This window comes from Balaenoptera borealis, assembly GCF_965194805.1.
Source record: "Balaenoptera borealis genome assembly, chromosome: 14".
Classification (NCBI taxonomy): Eukaryota; Metazoa; Chordata; class Mammalia; order Artiodactyla; family Balaenopteridae; genus Balaenoptera; species Balaenoptera borealis.
Window position 1 is genome coordinate 73,331,541 of NC_138875.1, and position 15,628 is coordinate 73,347,168.

A 15,628-nucleotide genomic window follows, 5' to 3' on the forward strand; every position below is an offset into this window, starting at 1 on the left:
GTGGGTGGGAAGTAGTTACGGGAAGCAGGACCATCTTAAACAATCCTTTGCCCTTCATTAACATGACTTTCCACAAAAAGAAAAAAAACCACGCACTGGGGACTTCCCTGGTGGTCCAGTGGGTAAGACTCCACGCTCCCAATGCAGGGGGCCTGGGTTCGATCCCTGGTCAGGGAACTAGATCCCGCATACATGCCGCAACTAAGAAGCTCGCATGCCACAACTAAGAAGTCCGCATGCCACAACTAAGTTCCCATGCCGCAACTAAAAACAAACAAACAAAAACAAAAAACCCACGCATTGAATATACATATATTGAATGCTTATTATGGGCCAGCAGCCCCCCCGGGGTGGGTGTCATTGTGCCCATTTACCAGATGGAGAAATGAGACAATAACAGGCTAAACAACTTGATTAGGGTCACCAGACAAGAAAATGGGGAGCTGAGACTCCAAAATCCAGGTTTGTGAGTCTTTTATCAGGACCCCATCCTAGGAGGACAACGGTCCAGAGAAAACACTCCCACCTCTGTCACACTTGAGTTTCACTCTGACATCACAGAATCATGACCGAGAGAATGGGAAGAGAGCCAACCAGGGCAGCCAGTCCAGCATCCACTGTACAGAGCTGATGCCTGGGGTGGGGAAGTGACTTTCTCAAAGTCACACTGCAAATCAACAGTTAAGTCGAGATTATGACCCCCCATCCCGCTGACTCCTACTCATCTTCAGCTCTCAGCTTAGGTGTCACCTCCTCAGGGAAGCCCTCCTTGACCACCTCCCCTTACCCCCCCCCCCCCCGATTAGATCCAGTCTCCCTGTTACTCACTCTCAAGGCTCCCTGCACGCCCAGTAACACTGAGCACAACAGGAAACCTGGGCCTGTGGACACTGCCTGTTTCACGTTGGTTTTCTGAACTGGAAGGAAGCCCTCGACCACAAGCACGTCCCAGGCCCCGGAGGCTGGGCTTACCTTCACTGTCCGTGAGCACCTCCATGCGCCCGCTGAACATGGCCTTCAGCATGGTGTCCTGCTTGGTCAGCGTCTGCATGGTGGTGTAGTACAGGGCTCCACCCACGTTCAGCTTCACGTACTTGGAGCTGGGGCTTGTGCCCTTGAACGAAGTGGTGCGGGTCGCAGCCGCTGGCACCGCTGAGCTCACCACACTTTCTCCTGACATCTCTTCCTGCCAGGGGACAGACACGGGGTCACTAGGGTCACAGCACTAGGCCTGATTTACTTTTTTCAGCCAGGGTGCTGCAGCTGGCCTCCAGATGTGTTCTGCTTAGTCCAAGCGTATACTGCATTGAAAACAAAGTTTGCTCCCAGCGTTGACAACTTGGGAGAATTCACAGGAAAATCTGGATTTCTGGCTTCTCTTAACATCAGAGGCCAACTAGGCCAGCAGGGGAACCAGTGGTGGGAGCTGGGGCGTCGGCTGCCCCATGGGGAGAAGCATGCACTCCCCAACCTGCCCCAAACTCCACGCAGACAGCCTCACACACTGGCTTCACTGCTGACCCTGCAAGTACCAGTTTGCCACTAAGTCCTGCATTACAAGGACTTCCTTTGTGCCCACTACCCATATAAATGAACACCCTGGCTGTATCCTAAAGCGGCCCAAAGCACTGCCAAGGTCTCGTTTCCTTACTGTCACGCACCACGGAACAGCTAAAAGTGCCACTTTGCAGTTGAATTACCCAGGAAACAAACTTTCAGGAAATTGAGTGGGGTCTCAACTACCATTCCCTTACAGGGAAAAAGTGTTTCTAAGGACTCAACAAAAGACATAAAAACTCTTGGAAGCAAGTTATTGCAAAATGGAGACTTCCTGTACTAGTGCTACCCCAACCAGCAAGATCCGCTGAGCCTCCCTGAAGAGCACTGCCAGCGACCATGTACATCCCCGTCAGAGAAATGGATGCAGCGTCTGATCTAAGCAGACGCAGGAAAGGAGACTGGTACCTGGCATGTGTGTATTCAAGGAAAACTTTTTTTTCCAAATTTTTTTTTTTTAATTGAAGTGTAGTTGATTTACAATGTTGTGCCCATCTCTGCTGTACAGCAAAGCGGCTCAGTTATACACACATATTTTTAATATTCTTTTCCATTATGGTTTATCATAGGATACTGAATATAGCTGCCCGTGCTATACAGTGGGACTTTGTTGTTTATCCATCCTATGTATAATAGTTTACATCTGCTAATCCCAAACTCCCAGTAGAAAACTTTTCTTGAATAGGGAACATTCTATAGCTGGAGATTCCGAGAGTGGCTGAGTCTTTACTGGATCTGGAGCACAGCACTGAGAAGGCAGCCCCTGCTGGCCAGGAGCTGGCCCGGCACTCACGCCGAGGCCTCGGGGTTCCCACAGAATGTGAATGACTTCACAGCACATCACCAGCAGACAAGGCAACTCGGTGGCTGACGCATCAAGATACAAGCGAGGCCGCTCTGTAATTATGTCTGAACACAGACAAAAACAAGGACATAGTCCCCCAAAAAATGACCAATAAGAGTCATGGCTGCTTCTTTAACAATTAGAGCCCCATTCCATCTTTCCCGCCTTCAGGTGAGGAATTACTAAGACCCAATCCCAGAATTAGCCCTGTTTCCCGGCAGCATTCAACACAGAGCAAAGCCCCACTTCCCTTAGTCCTTCCCACAATCACCCACCAGAAGCCCGAGTCCTCTTTCTGAGACTCTCCACAGTTCTCCCTCAATGCACCAAGGAAACAAACCCAACTATGACTACAGACACGCTCTTGGTGGTTTCAGCTGGAGGGCACTGACAACACAAAACCTTTAAAACTATACCCTGGACTGAAAAAGGACTGTTTTTTGTTTTTTTTTTTATTCTTTATGCTTTTCTTTTTCAGACCTCCCACAATAAACACGTATTACATTTATAGCTGGTAAAACACAAATGTTATTTTTTTTAGAATTTATTTTTAATTTATTTATTTATTTATTTATTTTTTGGCTGTGTTGGGTCTTCGTTGCTGCGCACAGGCTTTCTCTAGTTGAGGTGAGTGGGGGCTTCTCTTCCTTGCGGTGCGCAGGCTTCTCATTGCAGTGGCTTCTCTTGTTGAGAACACAGGCTCTAGGCACGCAGGCTTCATTAGTCGTGGCACGCGGGCTCTAGAGCGCAGGCTCAGTAGTTGTGGCGCATGGGCTTAGTTGCTCCGTGGCATGTGAGATCTTCCTGAACCAGGGCTCGAACCCAAGTCCCCTGCACTGGCAGACGGATTCTTAACCACTGCGCCAACAGGAAAGTCCCCACAAGTGTTATTTTTTAAATGGGCTAAGGGACTAACGGGTGGCAACCTGCCATCCACCAGTGACAGGAGAGGCAATGGCCAACTTGCTTGACCTCCATCCCCTCAAAAGAGTGGCCTGGAAATCACCCACTGGGGAACCCACTGTTGTCAGGGCACTGCAGAATGACATGGACGAAGAATGGCCTTCTGGGGGCTTCCCTGGTGGCGCAGTGGTTAAGAATCTGCCTGCCAATGCAGGGGACACGGGTTCGAGCCCTGGTCTGGGAAGATCCCACATGCCGCGGAGCAACTGGACCCGTGAGCCACAACTACTGAGCCTGCGCGTCTGGAGCCTGTGCTCCGCAACAAGAGAGGCCGCGATAGTGAGAGGCCCGCGCACCGCGATGAAGAGTGGCCCCCGCTCGCCGCAACTAGAGAAAGCCCTCGCACAGAAACGAAGACCCAACACAGCCGTAAATAAATAAATAAATAAGAGATCTTCTTTTAAAAATAAATAAATAAATAAATAAATAAATAAATAAATAAATATGTTTTGGGGAAATGGTATAGCATTTTGTAAGGCACTTACCGTGAAACAGACAAAGTCATAAAGAATAATTTTATGTGCTGTACTGTTTTTGCTCTCCAATACCTTTTTAAAGACAATTTGCATACGCTAAAGTGTATTTTAAGCGTAGAGTTTGATGAGTTTGGGTCAACTTATGCATCTATGTAGCCCCTACTCAAATCAAGATAGGGAATATTTCCATCACTCCAGAAAGCCCCTCCCTGCCCTTTCCCACTCCTCCCTTCCAGGAGATACCACTGTTTTAATTTCTATCACCATATACTACCATTTAAATCCAAACAATGCTGGAAGACAGTTATCAGTATTTCCATTTTGTGCATCTGGATACCTCAGCCCACAATCAGTCACTTCCCCAACTGCACTGGTGACGGAGGTGTCTTGATGAGGAAGCGAGTGAAGGATGTGGGCAAGTCCTGCCTGGTCCCAAGCCCATGGTTTTATCAATGGTCATGCCTGGTATATACAGAGCTATGACACAGAAATTGAGAAAGGGGGCCCCACCCCCCATTCTTCAGAAAGTACAAAAAAGCTCTGAAAGAAAGACAGGAGGTCATGTGTGGCTGAGGGCTTGGGTTTGGAAGTCACACCTGAGTTTAGGCCCCAAGCCCTGCCACTTACCAGCTGTCTGAGTCTAGTCCCGTCTAGCGAGTGGGGACAGCGGCCACACCTCCCAGGGCTGCGGTGAGCGATGCCCCAGAGAGCACTCAGCCCAGCCCCTGCCTCAGAGCAACGCAAAGCACTCAAACTACGATGATCTGGGAATGTGTTCCAAGTCTCAAATTATCTTCTCTTTGAAGTCCATTTCCAGGTCTACTGACATTCGACCGAATCACTAAGAGATAAAGGCAGAAACCATGTTGATCTAGCTTGAGACTTCCAAATAGACAGAGAAAGCCCTGAACTTTTCCAGAGCCCACCCTTCCAAAGGTCAGTCACTTCAATACTAGGAGAGGCCCTTGGAAAAAAGATTCTGGCTGTGTTCATCCCTAAGCCTGAGTCACAGGGAGCGGAGGCCACAAAGCAGTAGACAATGAGCCTCTCACAGCAAACCTCTCTTCCGAGGCCTCCCCAGCCATCCCTGCTGGGATCCTGCCTTTGTTTCATCCTTAATGAGGTTGGGGAGGTGAGGCAGGAGAGCTCGACTGGTTACAAGAAACAGAGGTAATTAACACTTGCAGTATTGGTTACTGATTCTACTCAATCAGAAGTTTATTCTAGTTAGATCAATAAGTCCAGGCTTCTCTTTCCCACCTCCCCTGAGCATACTATTGCTGATTCTAAACAGTGGCTCTCCATTTAAAAAAAATCCTGATGCCTGGGCCCTACTCAGGGAAATTCTGATGCAATTGGTCTGGGGGTGTGGCTAGGCAATAGCACTTTAGAATTCCAACTCCCTAAGTGATTCCAATGTGCAGCCAAGATTTCAACGCGCTGTTCTAAAAGTTCTGTGTCACCCCACTTCAATCAACCTATATTTAACTTCCTGGTCTTGGAGAAGCTCCCCAACCTCTGGCTCTATGAGCCGTATGAATTCCTGACCACACAGAAAAACAAACCGAATCAGAAACAAAAGCAGGCCCCTGCTTCACAGCTTCAGGCCACACACAGACAAGAAGCAACTGTATGCATGCTTAAAAAATAAAAATCAGCCTAAGGGGTAAAACCTTTGACTCGAAAGGAGACCCAGGCAAGTACAACAGGAAAAAAGGCACCAAATCCCTCACCCTTTGAAGTTTCCTCTACCTCTCTCAGTAGAACTGTCGCGCGCGCGCGCGCGCGCGCGTGTGTGTGTGTGTGTGTGTGATGGAGATGTGTGTGGAAGGTCTGAACAAGAGTTCAGCAAACCTAAACTGCAGTTCTGTGTGACGTTCAGACAAATGGTTTCACCGAGTCTCAGCTTCCTAACTTGCAAAATGAAGTTAAAGCTATAATCTTCAGAATAACCCTCAAGGAATAAATGTTTAAGCATTTAGCGTAGCTTCCCTTTTGCTCAAGTTGTTCTTGAGGCCAGAGCTTCCCAGCCTTGGCTGCACTGAAATCACCTGGGTGCACTTAAAAAGTGCTGATGCCTTGGCTTCACCCAGAACAATTAATCAAATTGGGGAAGGGCGCGGCAACTCAGAAACTAGTGTTTAAAAAGCTCTTCAGGTGATTTTAATGTGCAGCCACAAAGCTCAGGTGTTCCTTTAACTAGCTAAGAGTCACTGCCTTGAGGCTAATTATAAAACTCCCCCTACCCCCCAAATCAGGGCACTTCTACAACTCAGAGGTCTGCTGTTCCATTTCAACAAAACTAGATTCAACCAGTGGACTTCCCTGGTGGCGCAGTGGTTAAGAATCCGCCTGCCAATGCTAAGGGAAATGGGTTTGAGCCCTGGTCCGAGAAGATCCCACATGCCGTGGAGCAACTAAGCCCGTGCGCCACAACTACTGAGCCTGTGTGCCACAACTACTGAAGCCCACGCGCCTAGAGACCACGCACCACAACGAAGAGTAGCCCCTGCTCGCCGCAACTAGATAAAGCCCGCGCGCAGCAATGAAGACCCAATGCAGCCAAAAATGAATAATAAATTTATGAAAAAAATAAAAAATAAAAATAAATTCAACCAACCACATAACTGCAGCATTATTCTGCATCCAAAACTTACAGGAGAGCCACTGCTATTTCCAAGAGTTTTGTCTAATTACTTTCTCTTCCTGTGTTGAGCACACAAACCACTGGCCTATTTCTTTCAGCAGGCTAGTGAGGAAAACGTTATCATCACTCCATTTTTAAGGGGAGAAAAGTAAGTACCAGAACTATTAGGATCCTCTGACTCCCACTCTCATGCACCTCTCATTACAGAGCCCAAATCAAGAAATCATCACTCTCATCCCCTGCAGGGCTTGCTAAAACAGATTGCGGGTCCCCACCCCCAGACCGACTCAGTAGTCTGGTAGGTCTAGAAAACTTGGCTATTTCTAACAAGTTCCCAGGTGATGCTGCTGGTCTGGAGACCACAGTTTGAGAACCACTGCTTTAATGACTTCTCTCTCTCAAGTGGAACTTACTTTGCACAAAATGGAGCTGTTCAAAGTCAGATACAGGCTGAATCATTTTTTTCTTCAACATTGGCCTTGGGACCGGTGTTCCCTAAAGACTGCACTTGCCAGGTTAAAGACTTGGGGCAAACAAGTAAAAAGAGGGTCTGGGCTGAACTTTGGTCATTCCCACCCAGGGAAAAAGGGCTATTCAAGAACAGACCCTTGAAGGATTCCAAGCACAGAGAAACTTCCCACAGCTAGAAGATAAGAGTGTGAGACGTCCCCAGCTCCTTAGGTGTGGCCACCCCAGGTCTCGACGCAAGTGACTAGATAGGTACCCAGGCGCCAATTAAGGCGCTGGATTCCGTGGCGAAGGTACCCTGACCTCAGGACCCTGGCATCATACCTCCGCGGAGTTCCCAGCACCGAGCGCACGCCCGCCGGCGGGCTCCCTGGGTTTCTTTCCTCCGCTCCACTGGCCCGTGTGTTCAGACGCACTTGGAAGCCTCGTCCCCACTTCACCGAAACCCAGCGACTCTAGCACAACTTCCAAAAACCCCGAACACTCCGCTCCAAGGAATCCCACTTCGCCCTCTCATAAACTACCCATTCTCCTTCACAACCCTGCCCAAATCCTCATTTTCCACTCCAGATGTCCATCTTCAGTGACATCTCTTTGTTCTCTTTACAATCACCAATTCTCATTTCCGACCAGCGCTCAAGTCTCAGAAACTGCCCCCCCTACTCATCCATGCACATATCTACTCCCCAAGCCCAAATGCCCTTTCCCGGATCCCCCAACAGCCAGGCGCAGCACTCCCCTACACACACACGCGCACACACGCACACACACACTTCTCCGTCCAGAGCCCTTCCCCCACCCCTGGCCTCGCCCCCCATCCATTCCCCCAACCGCCTCTCTCCTATCGCGACAGTCCCTCATCAAACCCCCTCCTCTAGGTCCCTGCCCCCTTTATTCTATCTCTGCCCCGCTCTCTCGCCCGCCCAGAGCCCCCAGTCCGCGGGCAACGCCCTCCTTACCATGAAAAGCCGGAGGACGCCGGAGTCTCCAAACCCAGACTAAGAAAGACAGGAAACACCCAGCTCGCGTGAGCCTGGGGCGGAGGCGGGGCAGGGGCGGGAACTTCCGCACTCGGCCACGCCACTTCCGCCCCGCAGAGGACATCTTCCTAAAGGGTCCGTTGTACTCCTAGATATCGGCCGCTTTCCTTCCAAGTTTCCTGGCTGGAATGGGTTGCATCTCTCCTCGGCTGGGTCAGGCATTTATCCCGCTCCTAATGCTCCGCTTTTTCGGCTTCCATAGAGGAGGACAAGGTGCAGGGAGGTTTTCCTTTCCGGACGAAGAAGCTCTTCGGAACTGTCGTTTCCGGGACTGGATAGTTGTTTCCCAACGGAGCTCTCAGAGTGAACACCCCGGGGCAAGATGGCGGTCGGGCCTCGGCTCCTGCCCCGGGTCAGGCAGAGCTCGGGGGTCTTGGGCTGAGGCGGTGGTAAACTGCGGCCCCGACCCCGACCGCGGGGACCTCGAGCGGATAAAGGTCTACGGCCTGCGGGTAGCGAGTGGCAACAGGGTTGTGGGTTCCCTGGGTAGTGGGGCCGGGGACTTGGAGGGAGGTGCCCCTGGGGCTGGGTCCCTGCTTCGCCTGGTCGGAGGGGCAGGTGCTGGGGGCTGGCTTTCAGGTTTCGGTGGGCGGTGGGGAGGGGGAGGGGTTCTCCGTGACTTTTTTATCTCTGGGGCCAATGAGATAAAAAGGGGCAATAGGCCTTTAAAGCGGACTAGCGCTGGACGAAAAAGATTTGTTATTGTGGTTGTTGATGCCGAGGAAAGACGCCGGGCCGCAGGAGTCACCCAAACCGGAGTTCGAACCCTACTCACTGTAACCTTGGGTGAATTCCTTCTCCTCTGTGAGCCTCAGTTTCCAACTCTGTAAGATGGAGTAATTAGCTCGTGTCACGAAGGGTGTTGTGTAATTCAAGTTTTAGAACCATGTCTGACACTCAGCTCTCAGTGGAAGCAGCTGGTGTTAATCATATCAATAAAGAAAAGCTTGGTAGTAATCTGACTCTTAGCCCCACGGGCAGCCTTGCATTCTCGATTTTTCTTTGCCTTCCATGAATAGTGGCGTCCCTGGATCTTCTCTGTTTCACTTAAAATAAATAATTGCTTTGGGGTTAGAAGTGGGTTCAAATTCAGGAGCCTAGTGACCTCTGACAAGTCATGTCCCTCTCTACATTTCATTTTCTCTGTGTGAAGGTGGGCTTTGATAGCATGCACCTACATAGGCTGTAGCCTTCAAAACCTGTTGCTTATTCTTAAGAAAGTTAGACTGTTGAGACCTGATAGAGCTGAAAAGACAGAGGTGGTTAAATATCTGTACAGTGTCTGAACCATGATCCACCCTTAACAAATGGTGATGGTCATTCAACTTGGCTGCCCAGCTATTCCCACCATAAGCGGAAAATTGTCTTGGGCTCAGATAGCAGTTATTTATGGTGCTTCACCTTTGGACTACACTCCCTAGACTGTCAGGCTCTTTCATAGTGCTCCATGAAGTTGGCCTGATCCAGAAAAGATTGATTTTGAACAGTCTCATGGAACTATAGAAGTAGAGAAGAGTCCTGACTCAGTATTAAAATATTGACTCTGCCCCTTCTGGGATTATGGGAGATATTATGGGAGATATTAAGTGGGATTATGGGAGATATTAAATGATCTTATAGGGTTGCTCTTCTTGTTAGATGAGATCACATAGAAAGGACTTGACAGGCAGTGGGTACTCAAATCAACATGTTTCCTTTTGCTTTTCAGACCATCTTGGTTATCACCAATCTCTTGTTTCCTAATCTTTCCACCTATAACATTTTTGTTTCCCTAACTGGATTGTAAACTTCTTAGGGACAGAACGGTAAAGCTCACTTACCTGCTATCTGCTTTCAGATACTCCTTATTAACATTTTCCCATTTAATCTAATCACACTATCCTGATGAGTAAATCGAGATACAAGAAGGGTAAATTTTCATTTAATCCTTTTAGCAACTCTAGGAGGCAGGTACTATTATTATCCTCAATTTACAGATAAGGAAACTGAGGCCTAGAGAGGATAAGTAACTTGGCCAAATAAGGTAGAACGAGAACTAGAGAGAACGAAGGGCTATTTTGATCCAAGCCTTTCTCTGCTACACACAGCCTTTTCTACACACAGCCTTTTCTTTGATTCTCCAGGACATTTAGCAGAGTAAGTACTTAATAAATACTTCTGATATGTTTTTATTTGATTGATGAACTGTAATAGATGTTATGCAGGTAGAGGAGGTGAAAAAGAATTTGAAGAACTGCAAAGTATAGACCATTATGTGGTGTAAACAGAAACCAACATATAGCGTTGCCGAGGGGATGATGATCTCAAGGAAGGGATCTTATCCTGCAGGGCCCGCTGGGAGAGGTGAAGTTTTGAGATAGTCTTAGAGATACTTAGTTACAGTTGGCATGCAACCTCCTGTTTTTCTATTGGGAAAAAGTGCTCTCTTCTCCTTCTGCTCCCTCCCCTTCCTCCCCCTGCCCCCCAAGAGGGACTGTCTCCACGTTAAGGAAAGAGTATACCATTGTGCTCATGGCTTGGGCCGGCTTGTTTGTAGCTCTCAGGACCTTGAAGCTGTTACCCAATATAAACAGGGCCCAGGGTTCATAGCCCAAGTGACAAGACTGGTGAGTCTTAGTGCACCCAGGGATAGAAAAAACTCTTAACGGGTGACTGTTATTTCCTACCCAGAGAACCATAGTGCCTGTACAGATGAGGGCCTCTGCTGAAGAGTTTTTAAAAAGAAAATCTTTGTGTCTATAAAAATAATACATCAATTAGACTGACTGTGGGCCCCGTCAGCCACCTCTATAGGTGCTTGATGTCATCATCTCATTCAGTGCTCATGATCGACCTCTAAGCTGATTAACAGACAAGACAGAACGACTCCGAGATAATCTCCCCCCGAGGTACATGGCAGAGCTAGGGGCTGGCTCCAGCTCTGTGTGACTCACAGTGCCATGTCACCCTACCACATGCATTCTGTGGAGAATTCGGAAAACAGACTAGTTAGGGAAGCAAAATTTCCCACAGTTCCCCTACCTCAAAACAACCATTCTTTTTTTTTAAATATTGAAGTATACTTGATGTACAATATCATATATGTTACAGGTGTACAATATTATATATAAGTTACAGGTGTATAATATGGTGATTCACAATTTTTAAAGGTTTTACTCCATTTGTAGTTATAAAATACTGGCTATATTCCCCATGTTGTACTAAAGATCCTTGTACCATATTTTATACCTTACAGTTTGTACCTCTTAATCCCTTACCCCTATACTGCCCCTTCCTCCTTCCCTCGCCCTACTGGTAACCAGTTGTTCTCTATATCTGTGAGTCTGCTTCTCTTTTGTTATATTCACTAGTTAAAACAACCATTCCTAAAGTGTTTTTTCCCCCCAGTTTTGTATCTACCTGCGGACGTGATTTTTTTCTCTTTCGTTAAGTAATTGGGATCATGTTGTAATAGGGAAGAACCCTTTGTATTCTATTACAAGTTAATCACTAAAGGGATGTTGCCTGTAAGCTTAAATTATACATAATGGCCCACCTCTGGGAACCCTGCCTCCCAGGTAATGAGCATTAAGCTAAAATACATTTGTTTAGCTCACAGGAAACATCCTGACCGGGCCCACCTCTGAATGACTGCAGGGAGGAAGAAATTAACACACCCCCCTCTGGAGGCTGATGGGAACCAGGAAACGTTTGACTTTACTCCCTCCCCTTTTAGTATAAAAGAAGCCTGAATTCTAACTCAGGCAAGATGGTTCTTTGGGGCATGAGTCCACCATCTTCTCAGTTTGCTGGCTTTCCAAATAAAATCGCTGTTCCTTGCCCCATCAACTCGTCTCTCGATTTATTGGCCTGTCGTGTGGCAAGCAGTATGACCTTGGACTCTGTCACAGTGTTGGTTCGCAGCCAGCCTCCTTTTCATTTCTTAGACGTAAATAATTTTCCAACTTGCTGAAAATGTCAAACATAATTTGCAATGGCTTTTAAACATGTCATCCCCTCTGTTATCCTTGGTTGCCATCACAAAACATTTACAGCTTTAATTCAGCAACTTCTTTGGGCTTATTCTCAACCTATTCCCTTTAAACTGTGAGGACTGGGGAGATACGTCTACCATTTAGATCCAACATTAACTAAAGAGGACGCAGATGTTTTTTTAAAACCAGAGGCACTGTCTTTATTACTTTTTCTCAGTGAGGAAGGTATATGATGCCTACCTATAAAACTAATTCTAAATCTGGATTTTTTTTCTTCTGCTTCTGCCAGAAAACACAAGCTCCTCTGAAGTGAGAAGCTGTCCTCAGCTGTGAGCCCTGTGCAAAATCACTAATGACTGATTACCTGACATTTCTGCGTCACCGGCAGGTCCTCAGGTGAGTGCTCCTGACTTCCACTTCTGGGGCAGAGTGAATGGTTTGGAAGACTGGTACCTTTTTATTGCCTGTCTTCTCACGCTCCCTCCCGTCATCAGGTAAAAGCTTCAAGATAGTCTTACAGGTACTTAGTCACAGTTTGTGTGCAACCTCCTGTTTTACTATTGGGAAGAGGCTCTCTCTTCTGCTTCCTCCCCCCCGACACCCCATGAGGGACTGTCTCCATGTTCCTTTGTCTTGAGAATTACTGATGAGAGACCCACGTGTAGGAAAAGCCTTACTGTTTAACAGATGTGAATCAGTGTTGAACAGGGGCCACAGAGGTCCCCCGATGTGTTGACATGGGAGGAGCCTCTCATGACCTTTTTATCCTTGATGTTTTCACGTGGACACTGCTTTGAGTGAGGTAACCTGGTAAAGAGATGGTTTACAAGAAGTCTAGATTTCTGAGTAATTCATTTCAGTGCCTGTGTCAGCTGGTCTGATTATATATTTTGGATAGAATGACAAAGTTTTCAAGCATCTAAAGACATCATCTCAGTGTGGGAGGCTCTGTGGATCAGTGCTATGTGCTCTAGGCTGATAGCCAAAGCCATCCCTTTGGGAAAAGACAGTTACTGATGATTTAGATTAAAATGCAATGGCTAATTTAGAGCCTCTGTCCAAAAATACCAGTCCGTGCATGGGGGCCTTTCTGTCCTAACGTCTTCCTTAGCCCTTGGCAGGATGGGAACGGCAAGGACAACAGAATAAGTTACGCTTAAAACCAAACATGTTCGATTTAATGGATTGTCTGGCATTCTGGAATCATGTACCTTTGGCTTTTTTAGTGTTTAAATGGCCCTTTAAAAAAAAATGAAAGGCTTCTTTTGTGCTGGGCACAAAGTAGGTATCAGTAAATGTTTGTTGAGTGAATGGATGAATAAGATAATGGTGACAGTAATAATTATGTTTAATGTTTTTCCCTCAAGTCTTTACTTGGCAAAATAAAAGTTGACTGCTCAGTGAAATATCCAGGGACCTTTGACTTAGAGGATGCCTGGTTTGAGTTAGAGCTTTGTGGGTGGAATTGATTCATGCTTTGTTTATTCATTAAACCATTGCAGAGCCGGACCCTATGCCAGGCACTCTGTTCTTTCTCTTAAAAAAATGTGATTACTTAATACAGGAAAAAGCATCGCTGGTCTGGGGAGTTGCATGAAAGGAGCTGACAGGAAGTTGGGACTTGTGCGGGGACAGCTATCAGCCCTTTGGGAGGGAGCTGGGGGGTCCTGAGTAGCTTTCTGCTGCTGCCCAAGTTCCTTCCTGCCCTTTGCTCCTGAGCCCCTTTCCGTGAGTGTTTTTCATACAATGACCTACATCAGCCACTTGCCATTTTCCTTGCAGGGTTTGTGCAAGTTTGCAAACATGTTCACTGTTTCTCAGACCTCGAGAGCTTGGTTCATTGATAGAGCCCGTCAGGCTCGAGAGGAAAGGCTGGTGCAGAAGGAGCGGGAGAGGGCAGCTGTGGAGATTCAGGCCCACGTACGGAGTTTTCTCTGTCGGCGTCGACTGCAAAGGGAAATCAGGTGGGTGTCAGTAGCTCCTCAGCACGTTTTCTTTTGTTTCCAATTCATAGCAAAAAAAACCAAAAACAAAACCGATTGCTCTTCTCTTACAGTTCTTGAACAGCCTTCCAGCTGCTATGAGCTCCTAATTTAAAACGTCTTTTTTTACCCTTCCCTCCCTAGGAGAGAGATTGATGAGTTTTTTAAAGAAGATGACTCTGGGTCCAGTAAAAGAAGTGCACTTTGTATTTTTAAGACTGCCAGGAAACTGCTGTTCTTGTTCAGAATTAAAGAGGATGATGAGGTAAAATAATAATAGCAAACTCACATCATGCTTGTTATGTGTCAGATCTTTTTATAAGTATTTGAGAGATGTTAACTCATTTAGTCCTGACAGCAACTCTGTGAGGCAGGTTCTGTTACCCCCGCATCCTGCCCCTTTTGTTTTCTTGGAACCTGTTTCGTAGGGATTATGCCCAGTGCTGGGAATCATCATGATTGTTTTCACATTGACTCTTACAGGCACTTGTCCTCAGATGCGTAGGTTAGCAGATTTATGAGACACACATGGTACAAGTCATGATAAATGGTAACTGACAGGCGGTGGTGAGGACATCGGAAGAAGAGGTGGGCTGTGGCCTGCCATCAAAGGGGTGGCCGCTCCTCTGCTCCAGCCACTGGGGGACTGATACTCTGATTTTTTTAAAGACACTCCAGAGCTCTTTGACACTCAGTTTTCTAATTTGTAAAAATTGGCTGCTAATTTGAAATTTCTCTTAAAATCCTGCAAACCAAACAAAACAGGCTAGTTGTACCTTTGGAGTTAGAAAAATCAGCCTAGAAAGTAAAATTCCAGGGGAGCGGCTAGTCATCTGTAGCAGTACTAAGGAGACCCTTGAGGAGGGCCTCTGTGTTCCTGGGGGTTAGGCATCCATCACTGCTGAGCTTCACATGTGCCAGACCCTCTTCTGGGTACGGCGCCCCAGAAGGAAACAAAGTGGGCAAGGTCTGTAGCCTCGAGGAGCCTGTAGCCCAGCAGGAGAGAGAGGAGGACGCTGGCAGTAAACACAGTCACGCAGATGAGGACAGGCAGGCGCAGGGTGGTGACGCCTGTTGACAGAGGAGGAAACTCAGTCTGGTAGGGCAGCAGCCAGGGCCACACCTCTTTTAAGGGTGGATCCAGGGTTGGTACAGCCGGAGTGTACCATTTTTCTTGCTTTTGCATTTCCAGATGAAAGTGATGATAGGACAGTTTGTGAGGCAAAAGTCCATATCCGTGGTGCTTACAAAATGGCAAATGGCTGAGCACAATTTAGGAGACAGCTGCTAGTCTGCAGGAATCCAGGCCAACTTTGCCAGGTTGATCTTGTTTTTCAAAAGGAGCCCCAGTCTAAAACACGTGTAGGGCTCATCCTGCCTGCAGGTCACCAGTTTGAGAGCCTTTCCTTAGGCTTCCTGATCCTCGGTCTCCACATCTACAAGTCGGAATTAAATAGGATCCCGACGTGAGTCATCTGGCATCAGGCCGGCACATCCGTGCCAGGGGCCCACGGAACATTTGCCGCTTTCTGATTTCTCCATTCGTTGTGAGGATTTATAACCCCCCATTCTGCCTCTCCGCAGAGATTTGAGAAGTTGTGTCGGTGCATCCTGAGCAGCACGGATGCTGAGAATGAACCCAAGGTAAGTGGAGCGGAAGCCAGAAAGTCTCCCACG

General features: G+C 47.5%; 2 protein-coding genes across 11 annotated transcripts in view; one reads left to right on the forward strand and one right to left on the reverse strand.

Moving 5' to 3' along the window:
* Window positions 1–7,468, reverse strand: part of KCTD10 (potassium channel tetramerization domain containing 10) — a gene marked incomplete at its 5' end in the record, with an annotated part of 34,290 nt that extends 26,822 nt beyond the window's left edge. The window contains 2 exons of the mRNA XM_082354535.1: window positions 973–1,186; window positions 7,280–7,468. Coding sequence (XP_082210661.1) covers window positions 973–1,186; window positions 7,280–7,468 — 403 coding nt within the window. The remainder of the gene's footprint in view (window positions 1–972; window positions 1,187–7,279) is intronic.
* A 745-nt stretch (window positions 7,469–8,213) lies between these two features.
* Window positions 8,214–15,628, forward strand: part of UBE3B (ubiquitin protein ligase E3B) — a 65,078-nt gene continuing 57,663 nt past the window's right edge. For 3 of the 10 annotated variants that reach the window (XR_014234229.1, XR_014234230.1, XM_082354443.1), the window contains exons 1-5: window positions 8,263–8,447; window positions 12,259–12,365; window positions 13,752–13,933; window positions 14,096–14,216; window positions 15,536–15,595. Coding sequence is in view for 7 of the 10 variants with exons in the window: in XM_082354443.1 (XP_082210569.1) it covers window positions 13,773–13,933; window positions 14,096–14,216; window positions 15,536–15,595 (342 nt within the window). In the remaining 3 variants the exon portion in view is untranslated. Of the gene's footprint in view, window positions 8,448–9,971; window positions 10,132–12,258; window positions 12,366–13,751; window positions 13,934–14,095; window positions 14,217–15,535; window positions 15,596–15,628 lie in introns of those variants that run through there. The other 7 variants (XM_082354446.1, XM_082354445.1, XM_082354447.1 and 4 more) reach the window with 7 other exon arrangements.